At 38.1% G+C, this 17,638-nt stretch overlaps 1 protein-coding gene across 40 annotated transcripts in view; it reads left to right on the top strand.

Annotated features, from left to right (window-relative positions):
* Nucleotides 1–17,638, top strand: part of LOC134820715 (unconventional myosin-IXa-like) — a 56,068-nt gene that overhangs the window by 24,203 nt on the left and 14,227 nt on the right. For 4 of the 40 annotated variants that reach the window (XM_063831264.1, XM_063831252.1, XM_063831259.1 and 1 more), the window contains exons 9-29: nt 966–1,065; nt 2,433–2,530; nt 2,665–2,890; nt 3,034–3,282; nt 3,466–3,587; nt 3,738–3,879; nt 3,998–4,088; nt 4,385–4,516; nt 4,839–5,032; nt 5,427–5,525; nt 5,770–5,961; nt 6,151–6,249; nt 6,641–6,805; nt 10,753–10,904; nt 12,893–12,968; nt 13,083–13,106; nt 13,839–14,018; nt 14,698–14,811; nt 16,238–16,347; nt 16,894–17,007; nt 17,320–17,355. In XM_063831264.1, the coding sequence (XP_063687334.1) occupies nt 966–1,065; nt 2,433–2,530; nt 2,665–2,890; nt 3,034–3,282; nt 3,466–3,587; nt 3,738–3,879; nt 3,998–4,088; nt 4,385–4,516; nt 4,839–5,032; nt 5,427–5,525; nt 5,770–5,961; nt 6,151–6,249; nt 6,641–6,805; nt 10,753–10,904; nt 12,893–12,968; nt 13,083–13,106; nt 13,839–14,018; nt 14,698–14,811; nt 16,238–16,347; nt 16,894–17,007; nt 17,320–17,355 (2,715 nt within the window). The remainder of the gene's footprint in view (nt 1–965; nt 1,066–2,432; nt 2,531–2,664; nt 2,891–3,033; nt 3,283–3,465; nt 3,588–3,737; nt 3,880–3,997; nt 4,089–4,384; nt 4,517–4,838; nt 5,033–5,426; nt 5,526–5,769; nt 5,962–6,150; nt 6,250–6,640; nt 6,806–10,752; nt 10,905–12,892; nt 12,969–13,082; nt 13,107–13,838; nt 14,019–14,697; nt 14,812–16,237; nt 16,348–16,893; nt 17,008–17,319; nt 17,356–17,638) is intronic. The other 36 variants (XM_063831269.1, XM_063831257.1, XM_063831250.1 and 33 more) reach the window with 18 other exon arrangements.

The raw sequence follows: 17,638 nt of genomic DNA, 5'->3' as shown, positions 1-17,638 counted from the left end.
TAATCTAGTATCTATAAATACATAAATCTGGTAGAGATTGTAGTTATCTTGTAAAATGGTTTAATGAATGAGTTAAATTGTAATAACCAATTAAGTTCCTTCCCTTTCTCGCTTCAACTGTATGGCTAGCTCAAACTTTGAGATTTTGGAGTCAGGCCACACCGAGCTCAGTAAAGCATGAGATTTACAAGTAATTTGAGATAGGCCACTAGCCACTCGGCCAATATCAATTAGGAACACGGCTGTACGTGAGCCTGGGCCTTCCAAGCGTGTGAAACCCACTGTCCTAGTAACATTCTTATGTATACGTGTAATATCCGAATCGGAACATATTTATTAGTCGCATAGCTGTAATGTTTCTGGGGCAAAATTTGAAGTGATCCCGTTTATTGCGACAAAGAAAAGGCTCTTATATGGAAAATGAATTCTTCTGGAAAAGGAATTGTTCTGGAAAAGGTTCTACGTTAGCAATGTAACAATATAATATCCTGTAGACCCCACTCTTAGCACTGAGAGTGTGCCTTTAGTGGGCTCGTGTTGAAGAGATTCTACTGTTCGTTAGAAGGGTTCTGAGAAATTAGGGCTTGGAGGGATTCTCAGTAGTACAATTAGTCTTTCTTAAATGTGAACGTGACTTCTGTAGAAAAAAAACACAGAAAGTATGAAAGCTACTAAATATAAAATTGTAAACAGTGCGGAGTCGTGTGGAGTAATTTTACTTTGAGAATGATTGAATTTGATTGATGTGGTTGGATACTAGTGAACTTTGTTTACTGTGGGCATGGTGAGTATCAAGATTAAAAAGTTGGTGTGCAGAAGTGGTAACCAAATTTTAAATTCTTAGTATCAATGTTACGGGATGTCCACCGACTGTATATGTTTTTATTTTTAATGGATATTTTAACAGTTTTCTACATATAGTCGTATTTCGTGGCAAATTTTCAACATATTTGTTACCATTTCAGGAGTTACCACGTGTTTTATTATCTACTGGCGGGCTGCAACAAACCACTGTATGATGAAATAGACCTGAAACCTGTTTCTGGATTCAACTACCTAAATCAGGTAACTGAGATAACAACTGTGCACATATTTTGTGTCACGTGATTAAATAAACGCCATTATTAAGTTTAAATTCAAGTTTAAATCCTTCATTATCACTACTTTCTATGAAATAACATTAGCGCTCTTTAACAACCATGTAAAACGTTCAAACACTTGACTCCAAGTCGCTCTATAAAGTGCAGTGCCGATATATCACAAAGCCAAAATACACAATATTACAGTAGCTACAATAGTTATACTACTAGTTATAGTATACATTCACACAACACCTTGTTCAGTTTCCACTCGCAATAAGTTATTAAAGTTAACTCTCATCTAAGATTTCTCCACAAATACTCTCTAAAAATCCCGCCTCTCCCACGCCCAGAAAAGCCGTGTATATTCCACTGTTGCGTGTATGTTTTCACCACATTACAGTTATGGTGATTCTTCTCCCTCTCCTCTTATTATCCACACTAGCTTTTTCTAGTGGCGTATTATTAAATACGGCTGATTGGTTGGCGCTGCGCCAAGGTTTAACAATTTTGTGATGATTTCTTTGTAAGCAGAAACAAAAAACAAATATTTACGAGCTTTTAACTGGGATCATAAACAAAAGGTTCTATGTTTGCAGTTGTTGATCTATTCGTGTGTGTGCGTGTGTGTGTCAATAGTCGCGTCAGAAAGTCTGCAATATTTGAAATACAATCTGCTCCTTTAGCAGAATATCTCACGTTGTGTTTGTTTGTTTGTTTGTTTATAGAACCCGTCCCCAATCTCGTATCGGAAAATGACTAAACTCAGGTCTGAGTGTGAATCTCACGTTGTTGTTATGAAGTAAAAACGTCGACGGGTTCTTGTAAAGTGTTGAAAATGTGATGGTATTGCATATGTAAGCTGGAACATTGATAATGTGGGTGCAATCAGATCTTAAATGGATCTTTTGAGACATCGATGTTACGTATTGAGCAAAAAATGCAGCAAAAAGTTTTAAATTGTTTGTAACTCTAGAAAATATGCGAGAAGACCAATATTCTTGGTTACAAAAGATTCCCAACAGGTCGATTACTCTTCTGACATCTCTAAGTTGGGTAATCGACCATTTTGGATCCAAAATCGATGCTGTGCGACTCTTTGGAGACCCATTTAAGACCCAAAAGTACTAGCAAAATTTGCTTCTTTTCCTTCGCAGGTTACAACTGTTATCATCCACTGCGTGCGCGCTTGAGCCGCGCGTACACACTCAACTGATTACTGGATTTCGAAGCCCACCAAAGCACCAATGACAAAGAATATGTGATATAAGAGTGTAATATATACCTGATATGTCACTATGTCTGGCATGTGTATCGATTACCCATCTCATGATAACGCTATAAATATCTCAGAGTGTTGTCACGGTCGATGGTATGGACGATCACGGCGGTTTTATCAAGCTCAAACGATCCATGAATATGGTCGGGATTTCTGAGGAGCTGCAGAAAAAGTTAGAGAGATGCTTTATTTTCAAGCAATATAACGCAATTGAATATTTTTCACGGTTTAAACTGCGTACACTGTTTAACATGCTACCACTGAATAATATTACTTGATGAGGTTACTTTTACGACATCATTTCAGCATTTTCAAAGTGTTATCAGCGATCCTGCATATCGGTAACATCACATTCAAACAAGCCAACAACATCCGAACGAGCGAGGAGTGTGTGGTGATCACAGATAAGGGAGCTCTGGATACTGTGGCTAAGTTACTGTCTGTCAATGCTGATTTGCTGAAGGAAGCTCTTACTACTAAGAAGTCGTTTGCAAGGGGCGAGCAGTTCGTAACTCATTATAAGAGGGTCGATGTGAGTTGAACATACTTCTCTTTTTTGAAATAGAGCTTACTAAAGAATGACTGAGTATCATTTCACGTCTTTCTCCAGTTAATTATTAATAAATACAATATTATATTATTGAACCCTTGAAGACCAACAAACCACCACCCCAGGCCACTGCAACACGTGATACGCTAGCTAAGTCCCTGTACACCTACCTGTTTGATTGGTTACTAATGCACGTAAACAGAGGTTTGGTAGCAGACAACAGGAGATCTGAACATTACCTGTCAATAGGACTGCTGGATATGTTCGGGTTCGAGGACTTCCAGGACGGAAACAGATTCGAACAGTTCTGTATCAACTATGCAAACGAACAACTCCAGCATTTCTTCGACCAACATATTTTCAAACTCGAGCAGGTACAGATATTATTTATGTAGTTCTCAGCTCTCAATCTCGTTAACAATATATAATAAATGAATTAGTTACAATAATTTCCGGGGGAAACGATAATAATCAATCGAACACCCTCCGTAAATTCTTACCTGTCCAATGTCAAATTGTGCCAATGCCCATATATAGTATAATGACTACTCCCTCAGGACGAGTACACGAAGGAGAAGATTGTGTGGACCATGGTTGGTTACAAAGATAACGAGTCATGCTTGGAGTTGTTTAGAGGGAAACCTATAGGACTTCTGCATCTTCTAGATGAGGAAAACAGGTGAGCAATGATGAGATTTTCTCCTTTTTAAAGGTGTTCAGCATTTTTAGAGAGGTTTGGTCTTTTTCTTGGTCAATAAAAAGCTGTGGATTTTAAGTCTGTACTTTTCCCCTATAACGATATTGATGATATCTTAATTCATTGTTTCAGTTTCCCGGGAGGCTCGAACCAGTCACTACTACAGAAGTTTAACGATAACCATGGTAATCATGAGAACTACAACAAAACTCAGATCCAAGAAAACGCATTTGAGATTATACACTATGCTGGTCCAGTCCAGTACAGAATAGACGTAAGTTATCGCACTGTTATTATTAGTTTCTCAATTTAAGCTATTATATTACTTGGCCTCTTATCTCAATCAGTCAATCAAATTGTTTGGCCTTTGTTATTTATCTTGTCTATTTTAGGAGTTTTTGGAGAAGAATAGAGGTCACATGAGGGCTGATATTGTGCACGTCCTGAAAAGCAGCACTTCTCTGTTCATCAAACGTCTCATCGGTAATTATTGGACTTATTTATGAGAATAACATGTTTACATCAAAACCTAACGAATTTAATGGAAAATGTTATCGAATATCAAGCTTGATATCAGTACTTTCCCAACAGTTGCAAACATTCTCAATCTTTCAAAACTTTAATTCGTGAACAATGACAACAAACATTAAGTACCAAACATTAAATACCAAACATTAAATACCAAGCATTAAATACCAAGTATTAAATACCAAGCATTAAATACCAAACATTGAATACCAAACATTAAATTCCAAACATTAAATACCTAACGTTACCAGGTTGTGATCCAGTAGCGCTGGCACGGTGGACGTTGCTCCGCAACTACATTGGAGCAGTGTTTGCTTGTAGGAACGCTATACAATCCTACACTCTTAGTCCTACAGATAACAGGGAACAAGGAGTGTCATTTAGTGAGTATATTAATTGCACGGAGTTTAATTGTGTTTAATTGTGTTGATCTGTTGATTGTTGGTTCAGGGTAAATACAACGTTAAGGAAATAAACCCAATGAAAGTCCTGATCATTAAATTTTGGAGCAACTTGAAATATAGAATTTAAAAATTATAGTCAGCATGATTCTTTATAACTTAATTGAAAACATTTGATCAGCGATCATACTGTGTCCACTTTGTTACAGACTAAACCCCCTGTTGTTTGGTGTTGCTTTGCACCCCCGGCCCTGTTGTTTGGTGTTGTTTTGCATGACCGCACCCATCTGACCCGTCACCCTAGCACCCCCAGGACCGCGGAACAAATCATCCGACTCTGACGGGAGCCGGAGCGTCAAGGACCGAGCAAGCGCGTACATGTCCGACAACCCCGCGTTTGCGGACCTGGACGCCAAGATTAGACGGAGCAGTGACGGACCTAAGCAGAACCAGCCGCCGCGCAGGAGCGAGAGCCGAGAGATATTACATGTTAGTGAGGTACTGGTGTGCTGGGGTAAAATGCACTTTTACATCCTGATACAGCAACACAGACCTGAAACTGTGTTTAATTAAATAATTTACTATGATACCTAGCTGATTAGTTGATACTGTTCATACTCTGATACTGAGCTACCCCACAACAAATTTAACGTTGAAAATAACGTATTTTATTGCTGATCTGCAGCCTGACTGTCTTCTATAACTTCTCAAAGGTCTCCATTAGAACCCGAAGTCTTCACATCAAATCTGAAATCAGTGCCTCTGACATTGGCTAAATTAATCCAGACTGAGATTATTGATTAATTATAAAAAATGTCTTCCTGCAGTGAAACCCCGTTACACCCCCCTCACCCCCCCGTTACACCCCCTCACCCCTTACATCTCCGTTCAGATCCCAGCTACCAAACACCGACAAACTAGACAACAAGTGTTCAGAGCTGGTGCTAGGGGGAGGCGACAACCTCGCTCCACTGTCGTGGGACAATTCATGGTAAGTTCCAATGTCGTTGCAGGGGGAACAACTCTACTCTGGACTTTTGTCTTGCTTTACTTTCGGCTGCGCATTTTCAACACTATTAAAAGAGATTATTATATTTAAGATGTTACACACTTTTATGTCATTATAATTATACATGATGTACTCTTCATCTTAGTACATATCTGACATGACATATCTGAGTCGTCGTAAATTAATTTAGATAATGATTTAATTCTAAAACATATTTCACTTCCAGTCCTCGCTGACGAGCCTGGTAAAAGTTCTGAACTCTGCGAACCCACACTTTATCCGCTGTATAAAGAGCAACTATGACGGTAAACCCAACATGTTTGAAACTGATTTCGTGGACAGACAACTGAGGTATACCGGCATGTTGGAAACTATCCAGATACGCAAAGCTAGCTACCCTGTCCGTTATAACAAGGAGGTAAGGATTCCAGAGTCTTTTATCCGGAATGTTTAATCTGGAGTCTTTTATCCGGACTGTTTTATCTGGAGTCTTTTATCCGGAGTTTTGTCCGGCCTAAATCATGTTGAGGTTGTTTTTCAGTCCGGGCCTAACTTTTAGGATTGCTCATGTGTTATACGTGATATGTGTTACAAAATAAAATTTCAGGAGTTTTGCAACGCATTCAGGTTATCGATGAGGGAGTCACACCAGAAAGACATCGCCAAATTCTTTGATTGGGCCAAAATTGAGAAGGGACAATACCAGGTCAGAAACATGATTATTACTCTAATCAGTAATCACTCTTGCACGTCATCATGATCTACTCACCATATAAAAATGAACTTTTAGTTGATGTTCTTACTTAAGGATTCCTTAATCAATTAACTCACTAATTAACTTACTAATTAACTAACTAATTAACTTACTAATTAATTTACTAATTAACTTACTAATTAACTTAATAAATAACTTACTAATTAACTTACTAATTAATTTACTAATTAACTTACTAATTAACTTACTAATTAACTTACTAATTAACTTACTAATTAACTTACTAATTAATTTACTAATTAATTTACTAATTAACTTACTAATTAACTTACTAATTAACTTACTGATTAACTTACTATTTAACTAACCCTCCGAATTTCAGCTGGGACTTAGTAAGGTGTTCATGAGGGAAGGACCATTACAGCAGCTGAACGAGTACCAAGACAGGCTGATATTAGACAGAGTACAGCTGATACAGTCTCACCTGAGAGGATGGCTCGGCAGAGTCAAGTACAAGAGGATGCGATTAGCTGCTATTTTAATACAGGTCAGTGAGCAGTATAACCTATTGAATATATAACCATATTAAACAAGTATAATAAATATGTTTCATGAACCCCCTCCAGATATGAACCAAGTGCTTGAAGCACTAATTGAAAGAGAGGGGGACCCGTCTTATAAAGTGGTTTGACGCAATATTCCCCGGTACATATCCTTCATGCTTTCATCTCGAGAGATAATAATCTCCTTGAGCGCTTGGCAGCACTGTTAAAGTCACTATTACAAGAGCGCTCATATTTAATATGAAAATTAAATATAATCTCTGATCAGTCTTGTTATAATTGTTATAATAACTGCGCTTAATACCAAAATTAAACATACTCAGATCGCAACCAGTAATCATCTCCAACACAATTTCCCCTCTTGCAATAACCACGGTTTTGCTAATATCCGCGGTTTTGCTGACTAATAGTTAATGAGGGGTTGTCGGTTGACGTGAGCCTCGCTAATCCATCATAATAATACGCGCACTATAAGTATAATCAAATCACTGATAATACCTTATTATTACAAACGTGATAATACCTTGTCCAGAAACAATTGTCAGTCTCAGCCCTTGCTATTAGATTATAACGGGTCCCTCTGTATTGTTCAGCTTTTATTAGTAACTATAAGTAACGTGGTGAGTCGCTATAAGTGGTGCCCAGTTTATTGCGTGGATCTTGATATCGAATCATAGCATTGTTACTCGTAAAGTTAGTTTCACTAGTAGAACTGGTAATGGTGTTGCGCAATGATATTGCCCGTCAGATTTGATAGCTTTATTACATGTACACTGAGTGCAACTCTATTTTTAACGGACCAAATGGCTCATTTCATTTCACAGTTTTTACGTCTGCTCTCGCTTTAAGTCCTTTGTGGTACCTTTATGATTTATCTCTCCCGCTCAATGTCAATAGATTTTAACAAATCAAATAAAGTTGTTTATTTTATTTCCACGGTTCAAGTTATAAGAGGAGCTAGAGTCAACCCAGTGGATTTAAAAACTGGCGATTTAGCTTTTTTCGGCGTCGTAATGCGACATAGTGTCGATCGTAGCAGTATTGCGATATTATGCTTAACGTCGCCGTATTGCGACATAATAGCAAACGTTGCCGTAAGGTAGATTTATCCTGCGCTAGAGTTCCAGTTATTGTTGGTCAGCTGTAGGCACGTTTTAATTATAATATTTATTATTGACGTCTTGCTGTCTGCACAATACTCTGATCTAATGATTGCAATTAATTATTCACGTTTATTTGTTTAGTGAACCACGTTTAAACTATTATTCCGCGCTAATTAGTTGTAAATTGCTTGTTAGGTTTAATTTACTGTTTACTTCTTCTACAGCCAAGTGCCAACAAAATATGATCTAAGTTTATCTTCGCTGCCTTTTGCTTGTCAGTTGTTTGCCGTATCGCTAAACTGGTATAAAATGAACGTCGCCGACCACTTTTCAGTTTTCTTATTTTACTAAAAAAACGATACTAAGTTAACAATGAATTTATAGGTAAGACTGCAAAGAAAGTTTAATTCAACAATATTACTTAATCTTGATCAAAGATCATTCTACAATCTACCGAAGTTTCGACCTACATTAATAAGATCACTCAAAATACACGTCACACACTGGCAAATGTCTGTTAAGTAACTATACTTAACGTGGACCAATGTCAGCACACTCCATAGTAATATAAACAATAATTGTAGTGCTGAGGGGTGGGGCACGTGTGTCGTAAGTCGTAACGAGTGTTCACTTTAATAACAGTTAACTGGGAGTGTAGTAGTTTCATCTTGGAAAGAATTACTAAACTCACCTTGTTGATGGTGAACTCACCTCGTTGATGTTGAACGTTTAGTTGATAGCCCTTGAAGCTTATTTGTTAAAATCTAGAATCCTTTGCAGGTTTTTAGGTAGAAGCAGCTGTATAGTGTAGACTGTAGATCGGTAGATCTCACCATGACTCATAAATCAGCTTGTAATAGCAGGTCCTTGTTCCACTAGTAATCCACTTCACCCCAGTTACCTCCATCAAATGTCTACTCTCCAGTCTCCATAACAATGAGTCGTTTATCCTGGGCTGTAGCTGGCAACTCTTCCAGTGGCTGAGAGCCGGGGGAAATTCTTTCACCGTGACATAAATCAATAATGGCCTAATTTACCGGTCATCATTTTCACAGACATTATCTTCACGCTGCGGCGAATCTGTAATCAAGGAACTGACGAGACTATCATAACTACTAAGTTAACTACTGAGTAGTCACTCAGCAACCACTAAGCTTATTATTACTTGCCTTTACGGAGGAGGGAGAAGCATTTATGTTTAATATGGCAGAATAAATACGTATTTTAAATAGGCAGTAACAATCAAACGACGACAAAACACCAGTGAGAATTAGATTATACTGGCAATATTAGAAAAGAATTGATATGTGGACTAGAAAATTATATGTTCTCTAGATCTTTTGCTGCCGTCAGCAGTCAGCTTATGTCATGCATTTCGAACTTCATAAATTTGGGTCCTTCATCGGGCAATGAAACGCTACTTACGAAATTGTGTGGCCGCTGGCCAGGATTTGGACTGGTTAAATTCACTTATGTAAGGATTCCTTAATCGTACTTTGACTGGCTGGGAGAGACTCCCTGGTCTGATGCCAGGTCTGTGATAGGATTCTATGGTAGGAGTTTTAATGAGAGAAGGTCTGTGATAGGAGGGTGGGTCCCGGCATATCGTGACTTAGTTTCGTGTTATAGGTTATAAGTTATAGTTAATCAATTTAAAGTATAATCAGTCTTAGAGTAGAGATTTGATAGCCGATATCAGATAATGTACTGTCGGTTACATAGTTAAATGTGTTTTCATCTTAACCCTTTTATTAATGCTGCTCTCTCTACTTTAAAAATGTCTACTCAACATTCTAATGGAGCTATGAATAACATCAAACTAAAAGTTTTATGATTACCTCGGGATAACCTTAGACATTTTTCTCCTTTTTTTTCTATTTTGCTTGTTCATTAGCCGGTTGCTTTGTGGGAAAAATCCACCGAGACGCCTTTTCTTCATTGACAACTTTTCTTTTTACCAACCATTCCGGTGATATTATTATTAGTCGTCTTTGAACGATTCAGATAACAGCAGCCAGTGATAATATCAAGTAGATTATCACATATTATTACCAGTCAGTAGACGTATTTAATAACCACCGCCAACGCTCACCCAATTACCACACTAATTAACCTAATCACTTAATAACCCGCACATCTTCCCTCTCTTACTACTGACTATTAACCGCTTGTAAAATGCGCCGCGCTTGATCTCAGTCGCCCTGGTTACCACAGGTTGCCATGTGAACGGAGGCGGTTGTTATGACAACGTCATTATTACGGTATCTGCACGAGGTGGTGGCTCCAGCAGTGGGGATCACCCTCCTCACTATGATGGGGAGACTTGTTGCTAGGTCTTGTGTGGAGCTCGTTAAGAGCCTGCTATCTGTTTTCTCTAACCCAACGGTGCGTTGCCTCCCTTAACTTACCATAGCTCACTTTGGCTTCCTCACTTGACCATTTTCTCCTGTGCTGAGTAGACCACTGAAGCTTTTTTAAAGAAGTTAATTGGACCCGATTTGACCGTTTAATCTAACCACCCTCCATATTTCAGTCTACTTAGCACGGGAGGGAATATTGTTCCCACAGCTCGACAATACTGCTATGCAAAATATACAATTACATCTTTCAGTACCTCAATAATCTGTCATTGTTACCTTAACACCTCTGTTTGAAGTGTTTTTAAGAAAATCTGTATAGTTTGAGCAGTTACACATCATCAGGGTCACATTGACTCGAATGCGGGAATTGAACCTGACGTCTCCAACGTTACGCAAATGTAATTGAGTATGAAAAGATGTTAAATAAAATGTGTAATCAATGTTAAACTCACCTTGTTACTCCTTCAGAGACACTGGCGAGAGTATTCAAAACGGCAGCGGTACGCAGCTGCGTCGCTCATCGCAAGCAGCTGGAGGATGTTTGTCCAGCGGAGACGCTACGTGGACATGAGGGAGGCAGCTCTCGCCGCGCAGCGCTGTTGGAGACGCAACCACAACCTGTAAGTTCGTTTGTCTGTTGGTTTGTTTGTGAGTTCGTCTGTTTGTATTACTGTGTTTTTGTTGAGATGTGAAACTTTATATTGTTTGTAAACCCAACAGTAAAATTCAACACTCGCGTGTAAATATGCTTCTTCAAAAATTATTTCTGGTAGAGATATTTTATTAATAGATGCAACCAAATCGGGAACAGTTGAATCTCGTCTCTCCTCCCTGCTCCTCCCTCTTCCCACCGATCTGTAGAATTACAGACACAAAATACCACCCAATTAAATACCTCCCCACCCTGCCGTCCAGCAGCTTCATTTCCGCACTATTATCAAGTGTACAATAAGAGAGGCTGCAAAGATCTATACATAGACTATGTTATGCTGTGTAGCTAGATCTGCACTAGTATAGCTAGTTTACTGTATAATAACTGGAGGTTTACGCGACCTATTTATATATCCAATTGTGCAGCTTCTAGTTCTGTTATAAGGGTGGCATAGATTTTTTGTTGTCACAATGTTGTGTATTTTACTTAAGTGAAGTTTTGCACTTTTAGTTATAATTTAGTAGCTCGATGAGATTACATTTTTAAGCATTTCTATTGGTGCTGGTCACAACTAGGTCGTACGTTTCGCTACTTGTAAAGCACTTGAATAATCTGTACCTACGTAACAGAACGGGCGGTTTCCTCTTCAAAAGAGGAGTTGGGGTTGGAATTTTACACAAGAACGCAATTCACTTTCCCAACTCCCTATTTACCTGTTTAAAGAAGCTTGCAGTATTTGGCTACAATTTGGGCCTTTAGTTGGCAGTTAAACGTGTATGTGACAAGCCTTGCAAGTAGCACAAGGTTGGCTTTCACCCTTGTTTACTGTTTAGTCGCTATTATCGAGCTGTATCAAGGGACTCTACTCAACTGACAACTGGTTAAAATAAGGATTTATCGCTATATCGCCCATTCGGCATTTGTAAAGGCAGCTTTTTAAACTTTAAATTTCCATGAAACGTATAATAATATCTAAGGTATCCAGCTGGACCTTTGTTTGTAGTGAAAGTTAACTCTGGTTGAATAGTTGTGGTCAATTGTCGCTAGTTTTTAGCTGTTATATGTGCTAAATTTGTTGTTAGATTGTTATGCACGCACGATTGAACGAGTCATTCGAGATTTTAGTTGTTTGGTTAAAGCGACGGCAAGTCGAGTTCTGCAGTAATTGGATTGTTAAGTAGTTGTGTAGTTCTAGCATCACGTCCAGTTTAGGGGCGGTATTAACTGAATTATTGACAAATCTCAAGGACTTTCTCAGTTAAGTTTTCTTTCAAGGTAAAAGATACACGTTAGGTGGAGACGTGTTATACCTAGATATTACTTACAGTCTTTACTTTAACCATCACTTAGTGTCCTTGATATCTAACGTTGAAGTGTTGTTGAAGTGTTTTCAAGTGTCAGAAAATAATCCCAAATTTCTTTAACTTGTTAAACTCGTGTAATCTCAAGTTTAATTTCTATTTAAAGTCCCCCAGAGCCTAACCGTGCCAGGCTGTCTGTCCTTGTATACTGGTATTACACATGTCTCTATACTGGTATTACACATATCTCTATACTGGTAATATTACACATGTCTCTAATAGTCTCTACACACAACATGATAATCTGCTTCTGAGTACACATTACTTCTAACACGTTTTATCGTTGTTACTCTCGTATCATGTCGGGGTATCGTATCACGTGTTGTTTGGTTGATAACGTCAGTTATAGATTGTGTTGTTTAGCTGGTGATGGCGGTGATTTCCCCTAAAATCATGGTGATCACCATCATTTACCATCCCCCTCCACTTTACACAGGGTAGGTTTGTTTGGTAGTGTTTGAACCTTCTTTTACTAAAATTTAACGGATCATGGATAACTTTAAATTTTTAGTGAACAATATTTTGTGATGCTTTATTATTTATGGTGAGTATTAGTGCTGAGTTAGTTAGGTGTTTTACAGACTTACCGCTTCAGGACGTACCCTAAATCCTTGACGATGAGTCCAAAAACAGAAGAGCTTTTCGAAACTAGTCCAATCACTGATACCACGGTAAGTTTTCTTATAACTTTAAATTTAGTTTAATAGATTTATTATGAAGTCTGTAAGCACACATTTTATATGTAGGCATAATTATAAACGAATACATTAAAAATGAACTGCCAGGAACCCGAAGTAGGGGAGACGAAAGTGAGTATAATGACTGTTATGACTTGTTATGACTTGTTATGACTAGTTATGCTGGAAATGAGATAGAGACCCGATTAGTTATAGTCACAATTAAGCACTTTTCTTGACGATCAGAAGCCGAAGAACGTAGCTTTAAAAAATTTAAATGCAATTTTTGGCAGCATGAAACTGGTCCGTTCAAACGAATCTAGATTAAAATCGCTCACTGTCTCTAGTACAGGTCTCTATTTCAAATACAAAATACTTCCGTGTTGGGTTTTATCAGTGGAATGGCTGGTTCACAATTTTGTTTATGTCCGAGTTTAAAATGATTGATTGTTTTGAAATTTCACGAAAGTTTTATTCACAAGCATGCTCATGATTTTATATGTATGACCAAAAACATATGTTTTTCTCCAATAGAATGCTTGAGAACAAATCTTATCGAGAATAAAATTAAACAAGGCTGCATGGTTAATGTTATTTATAACTCAATTAAAATATGATACTAGAAACTATTAAAACTAGAAAGTAAACAAAGCACGATTATTTTAATTCTACCTCCATATTCCATGAAATGAGACACGGAACACGGCATGTTTAATGTTTATCGAAAACAATACCAAATATTTTACCAAATGACAGTTAACAGATTCGCATCTTACCGAAATCTCAAGCCCATAAGTCATCATCACAATGTTGATATGTTGAACATGTTGATATTACAACCTGACTCACATAAAACCCCTCCAGATGTTCAAAGACACGCTAATGAAGGATATAATGAGTACCTTTTCCTTCCTGGACGATCAGCCCGATGAGGAGTCCGTTCGGCCGAGTCCGGTTCCAAGTTATACACCCCGGCCGAGTCCTGAACCTTGTTGCACTCCGAGTCTTAAAGATAGGGACTCGCCCATGCAGGATGATCTTCCCGTACGTTTTTCTGTTAAATTTTATGTAAACAATTTTCTTCAATACGTGGGAATATAGGTGGGAAGGTTTGTCTTACTTATGAAAATTATTTGCGGTTTAATTGTTCGCTCCTACAGATTGATGGGCAAATCGCTGACTTTTATCAAAACAAACATGTTTAACCGGTTTTTGCCAGTGACCCTAGCCAAATGCATAAGTTATAACTTGAAAAGTTTACAAATAAGATATATTATGTTGAAAAATCTCGAGAAAGTTCTAGAATAGTATGATATTAAAGATACGATCAAAACATAATATGATCAAAACGTTGTTTTGAATTTGATTTCAATGTCATAATACGATCGTATCATGCTACGAATTATAAAGATTACTTAAAATTTTAAAATTCTATTGCGGCCACTGGACACATTGTTAAATTTTGAATCCCGAGGATTCTCATTTTAGAATCTATGATCGTTTAAATCTTCCTGATAATGATGCTTGTGAACATTTATTTTTGCATATTGATGCTATAATTTTAGAATTAGTTATAAATAGTTAAACTTTTATAGTAGGATAAAATAGGATAATTCTTGCTCACTATAACAGTTGACGTTTAAGAATTTGAATAGGACTTCTTAAAATGACAAGTTTTACTAATTTTTAATATTCGATCACGACTGACCTCACTGATCCCCAGGCACAATCGAGGACCCCGGACTCTCTCGCCCCTCTATCACCCCGACTAGATCCTATCACCACACATGGTCGTACCTTCCTGCTGCCCGAACCTGTTCTAAATAAGTTACAGAGCGTAAGTTTACAGGTTTTATCTCGTATTCCCGCGCATGTTAGATAGATAGTGAGATGAGGGGTAGAAACTAGAAACTTGGAGAAGTAGAATTGAAACAATCTAGAAGAAGGTAGTGTTCTCTGAGAAGCTGATAGTTAAACGGTCTATTTTAAGGTAGGTACTCCATTTATAACTCCACTTACCGATCTTTGTTTATCGTTTGTAATTGTCTCAGATTTCAGCCCATTTTTAATGCTCGGTTTTGAGGGGGGGGGGGGGGGGGGGGTGGAAGGAAAACCCCATGCTTAAATATTCCTCAACTTCTCTAGAATAGTCTGATATTAAAGATATGATATTAAAGATATGGTCAAAACGATGTTTTGTATTTGATTTTGTTGACCAAATAAAAATACCAAGGTATTAATTATTATGCTATGACTTATTAGGATAATTTATAATAAACAATTTCTATTGTGGCCCTCTTGAGATACGTTGTTAAATTTTGAATTTTGAGAATTCTGAGCATTTTAGAATCTATGATCGTTTAAATCTTCCTGATAGTGATGCTTGTGAACATTTATGTAGGAGTATTGATGCTGTAATTTTATAATATTTAAACTTTTTATAGTACGTGAAAATAGGAAATCGGATAATTCATGTCAAATACAGTGACGTTAATACATTTAAATAGGACAATTGGAAAAATTTAACATAAGTTTTATCAATCGACGAGGAGTAGAATCCTGGAGAATTAAAAACAATCTAGAAGAAGGTAGTGTTTTCTAAGAAGCCGATGTTGAAATGATCTATATTAGGATTTGTACTCCATTAATAAACTCCATTTGTCGTGCTTTGATATCTCGCTAGTCTTGCAGATTTCAGCCGATTTTTTGATACTGTGTCAGTGCCTTTAGATGATACCCGACGCTAGTTTTGCACCGTAAAATGCCGGCGTTAGGCCTGGCATCTGTAAATTTAAACATTATATTGTTCATCTGTTAGAAAACGGATAGTTTCAACAATAAGTAGAATAATATCAAAGAATGAAGATTTCAATGGATGATATCCACCATGTTTACGGAGGCTTTTTGAACGAAACAAGTTTTTTGAACAAACGGGCGCTATATTATCACCGGACCAGCATTAGCCCCCCTGGGGACCCGGTGGTTCAGGTAGGCCAGTCATCACCTTTTCAAACAAACTAATGGAGAGAGGAAGGAAGGGGGAGGGGGGCCTTGGCATCACCTTTTCAAACAAACTAATGGAGAGAGAGAGGGGGGGGGGGGGGGGGGGGGAAGCATCGATGGACAAAGCCTTAAAAACAGCTAAAATTTGAGTTTATGATATGAATAAACATGACCATTTAGTTGAACCAAAAAAAGCCTAACAGTATAAATATTCAGCTGAACTGAAAAATTCCACGCAACCTAATGGTTAAAATCCTCAGTTGGACCAGGAAATGCCGGAAGAGATAGATATAGAGACAGATACGGACTATAGAGACGACGTTGATCACGACGGATCAGGCGGCTCCCGGCTTGCTGCCCAATCATCATGGTGCGTTGTTTTGTCGTCGTCTTTTGTTGAAACCTGGCGGGGAAGCTCATCGGCATTGACATAATTGCCATTTTCCATTCCTTACATTTTCTAAATATTTGTACATTGTTGTGAATTTTCCTAAATGTTTTCAAAGATGAAAGCAGAAAATGTCGATGAGCCTCCTTTATTGTTCAAGAAATAGGTAATGTTCATGTTGAATGTATTAACGTAGTTTTTTCTGCTGCCCTCTTAACATTTCAGCACCAAAAATATATGTTTAACCTATGTTTTTTTGCACAGTTCGCTTTTAATCTTGCTCCTTACTCTTACCTAGTCTGATCACAGACAGAGCTAGTTTAACCCTGAAAACTCTACCGAATGCTTTTGAGCCTATTTGCAGTCAAACCTTGAGCAACTGCTCAAATGGGTGTTTTTATTGCCAATTATTATGTAACCGGACCCAAATACCACGACACTACGCCATCCCGCTACCTACCAGAGGACTCAGGGTTTGGCTGCTGCATTATTTAGCTCTAAGCTTATCTAAGCTGGTCTCTGCTCCAGGAACAAGGAAGGGTTGCCCCCATCGCCTCTGCAGCGGGGCGGTCCCGCGCGCACGCCCTACTCGCGGTCCCAGAGCGTCACAGACCCGCCTCCCGCTCATCTGGTCCGCTCCAGGTACAATACCCCGTATTCCTTATACGGTAGTGTTACTGTGGTAACATTACCTTATTTGGTAATATCCCGGGGATCAGGTCTCAGCTAGCAGATCTTGGTTCCGGGTAAAACTGGGCGCTATGCTAATTATTGCGTGATATGACAGCACTTTTATCTACATGTTATGCATGAAATTCTCTTTCTCTTTCTCTAAGCTGATTTGACTTAACCTGCATCCTTACTGTGGTTACTAAATTGGTGACGCTATGGTCACTGTATTCGTAACTGTGGTTACTGTATTGGTTCCTATGGTTACCTGACTAATATTTACAGCTCAACAAACTACGCTGGAACTTGGAGTGAAGTCCAGTAAGTTCTTGTTTATTTTGTTTGTCTAGTGAGGGATGATCATGTGAGGTTGTGTGTGTAAAGTGAGGATATTAAGAGGTTTAGTGTGAGAGTGAGGTTATCACGAGGTTTAGTGTGAGGTTGATAAATGATAAGGAATATTTCGTGAGATTTTAATACAATTGAATTATGCGCGGAGCAGCAATGAATTTCTTTATGCACGTGCATTCTCACTTGCATTATTGATAGATACAGAAAAACACTGAAATAACTATAAGTCTTGATAACGATGGTTGGTGAACGG

Source organism: Bolinopsis microptera, chromosome 9 (genome assembly GCF_026151205.1).
Source record: "Bolinopsis microptera isolate Bmic1 chromosome 9, MBARI_Bmic_1.0, whole genome shotgun sequence".
NCBI lineage: Eukaryota > Metazoa > Ctenophora > Tentaculata > Lobata > Bolinopsidae > Bolinopsis > Bolinopsis microptera.
Note: the sequence above shows the minus strand (reverse complement) of the source record. Positions and strands in the feature narration are given on the sequence as shown.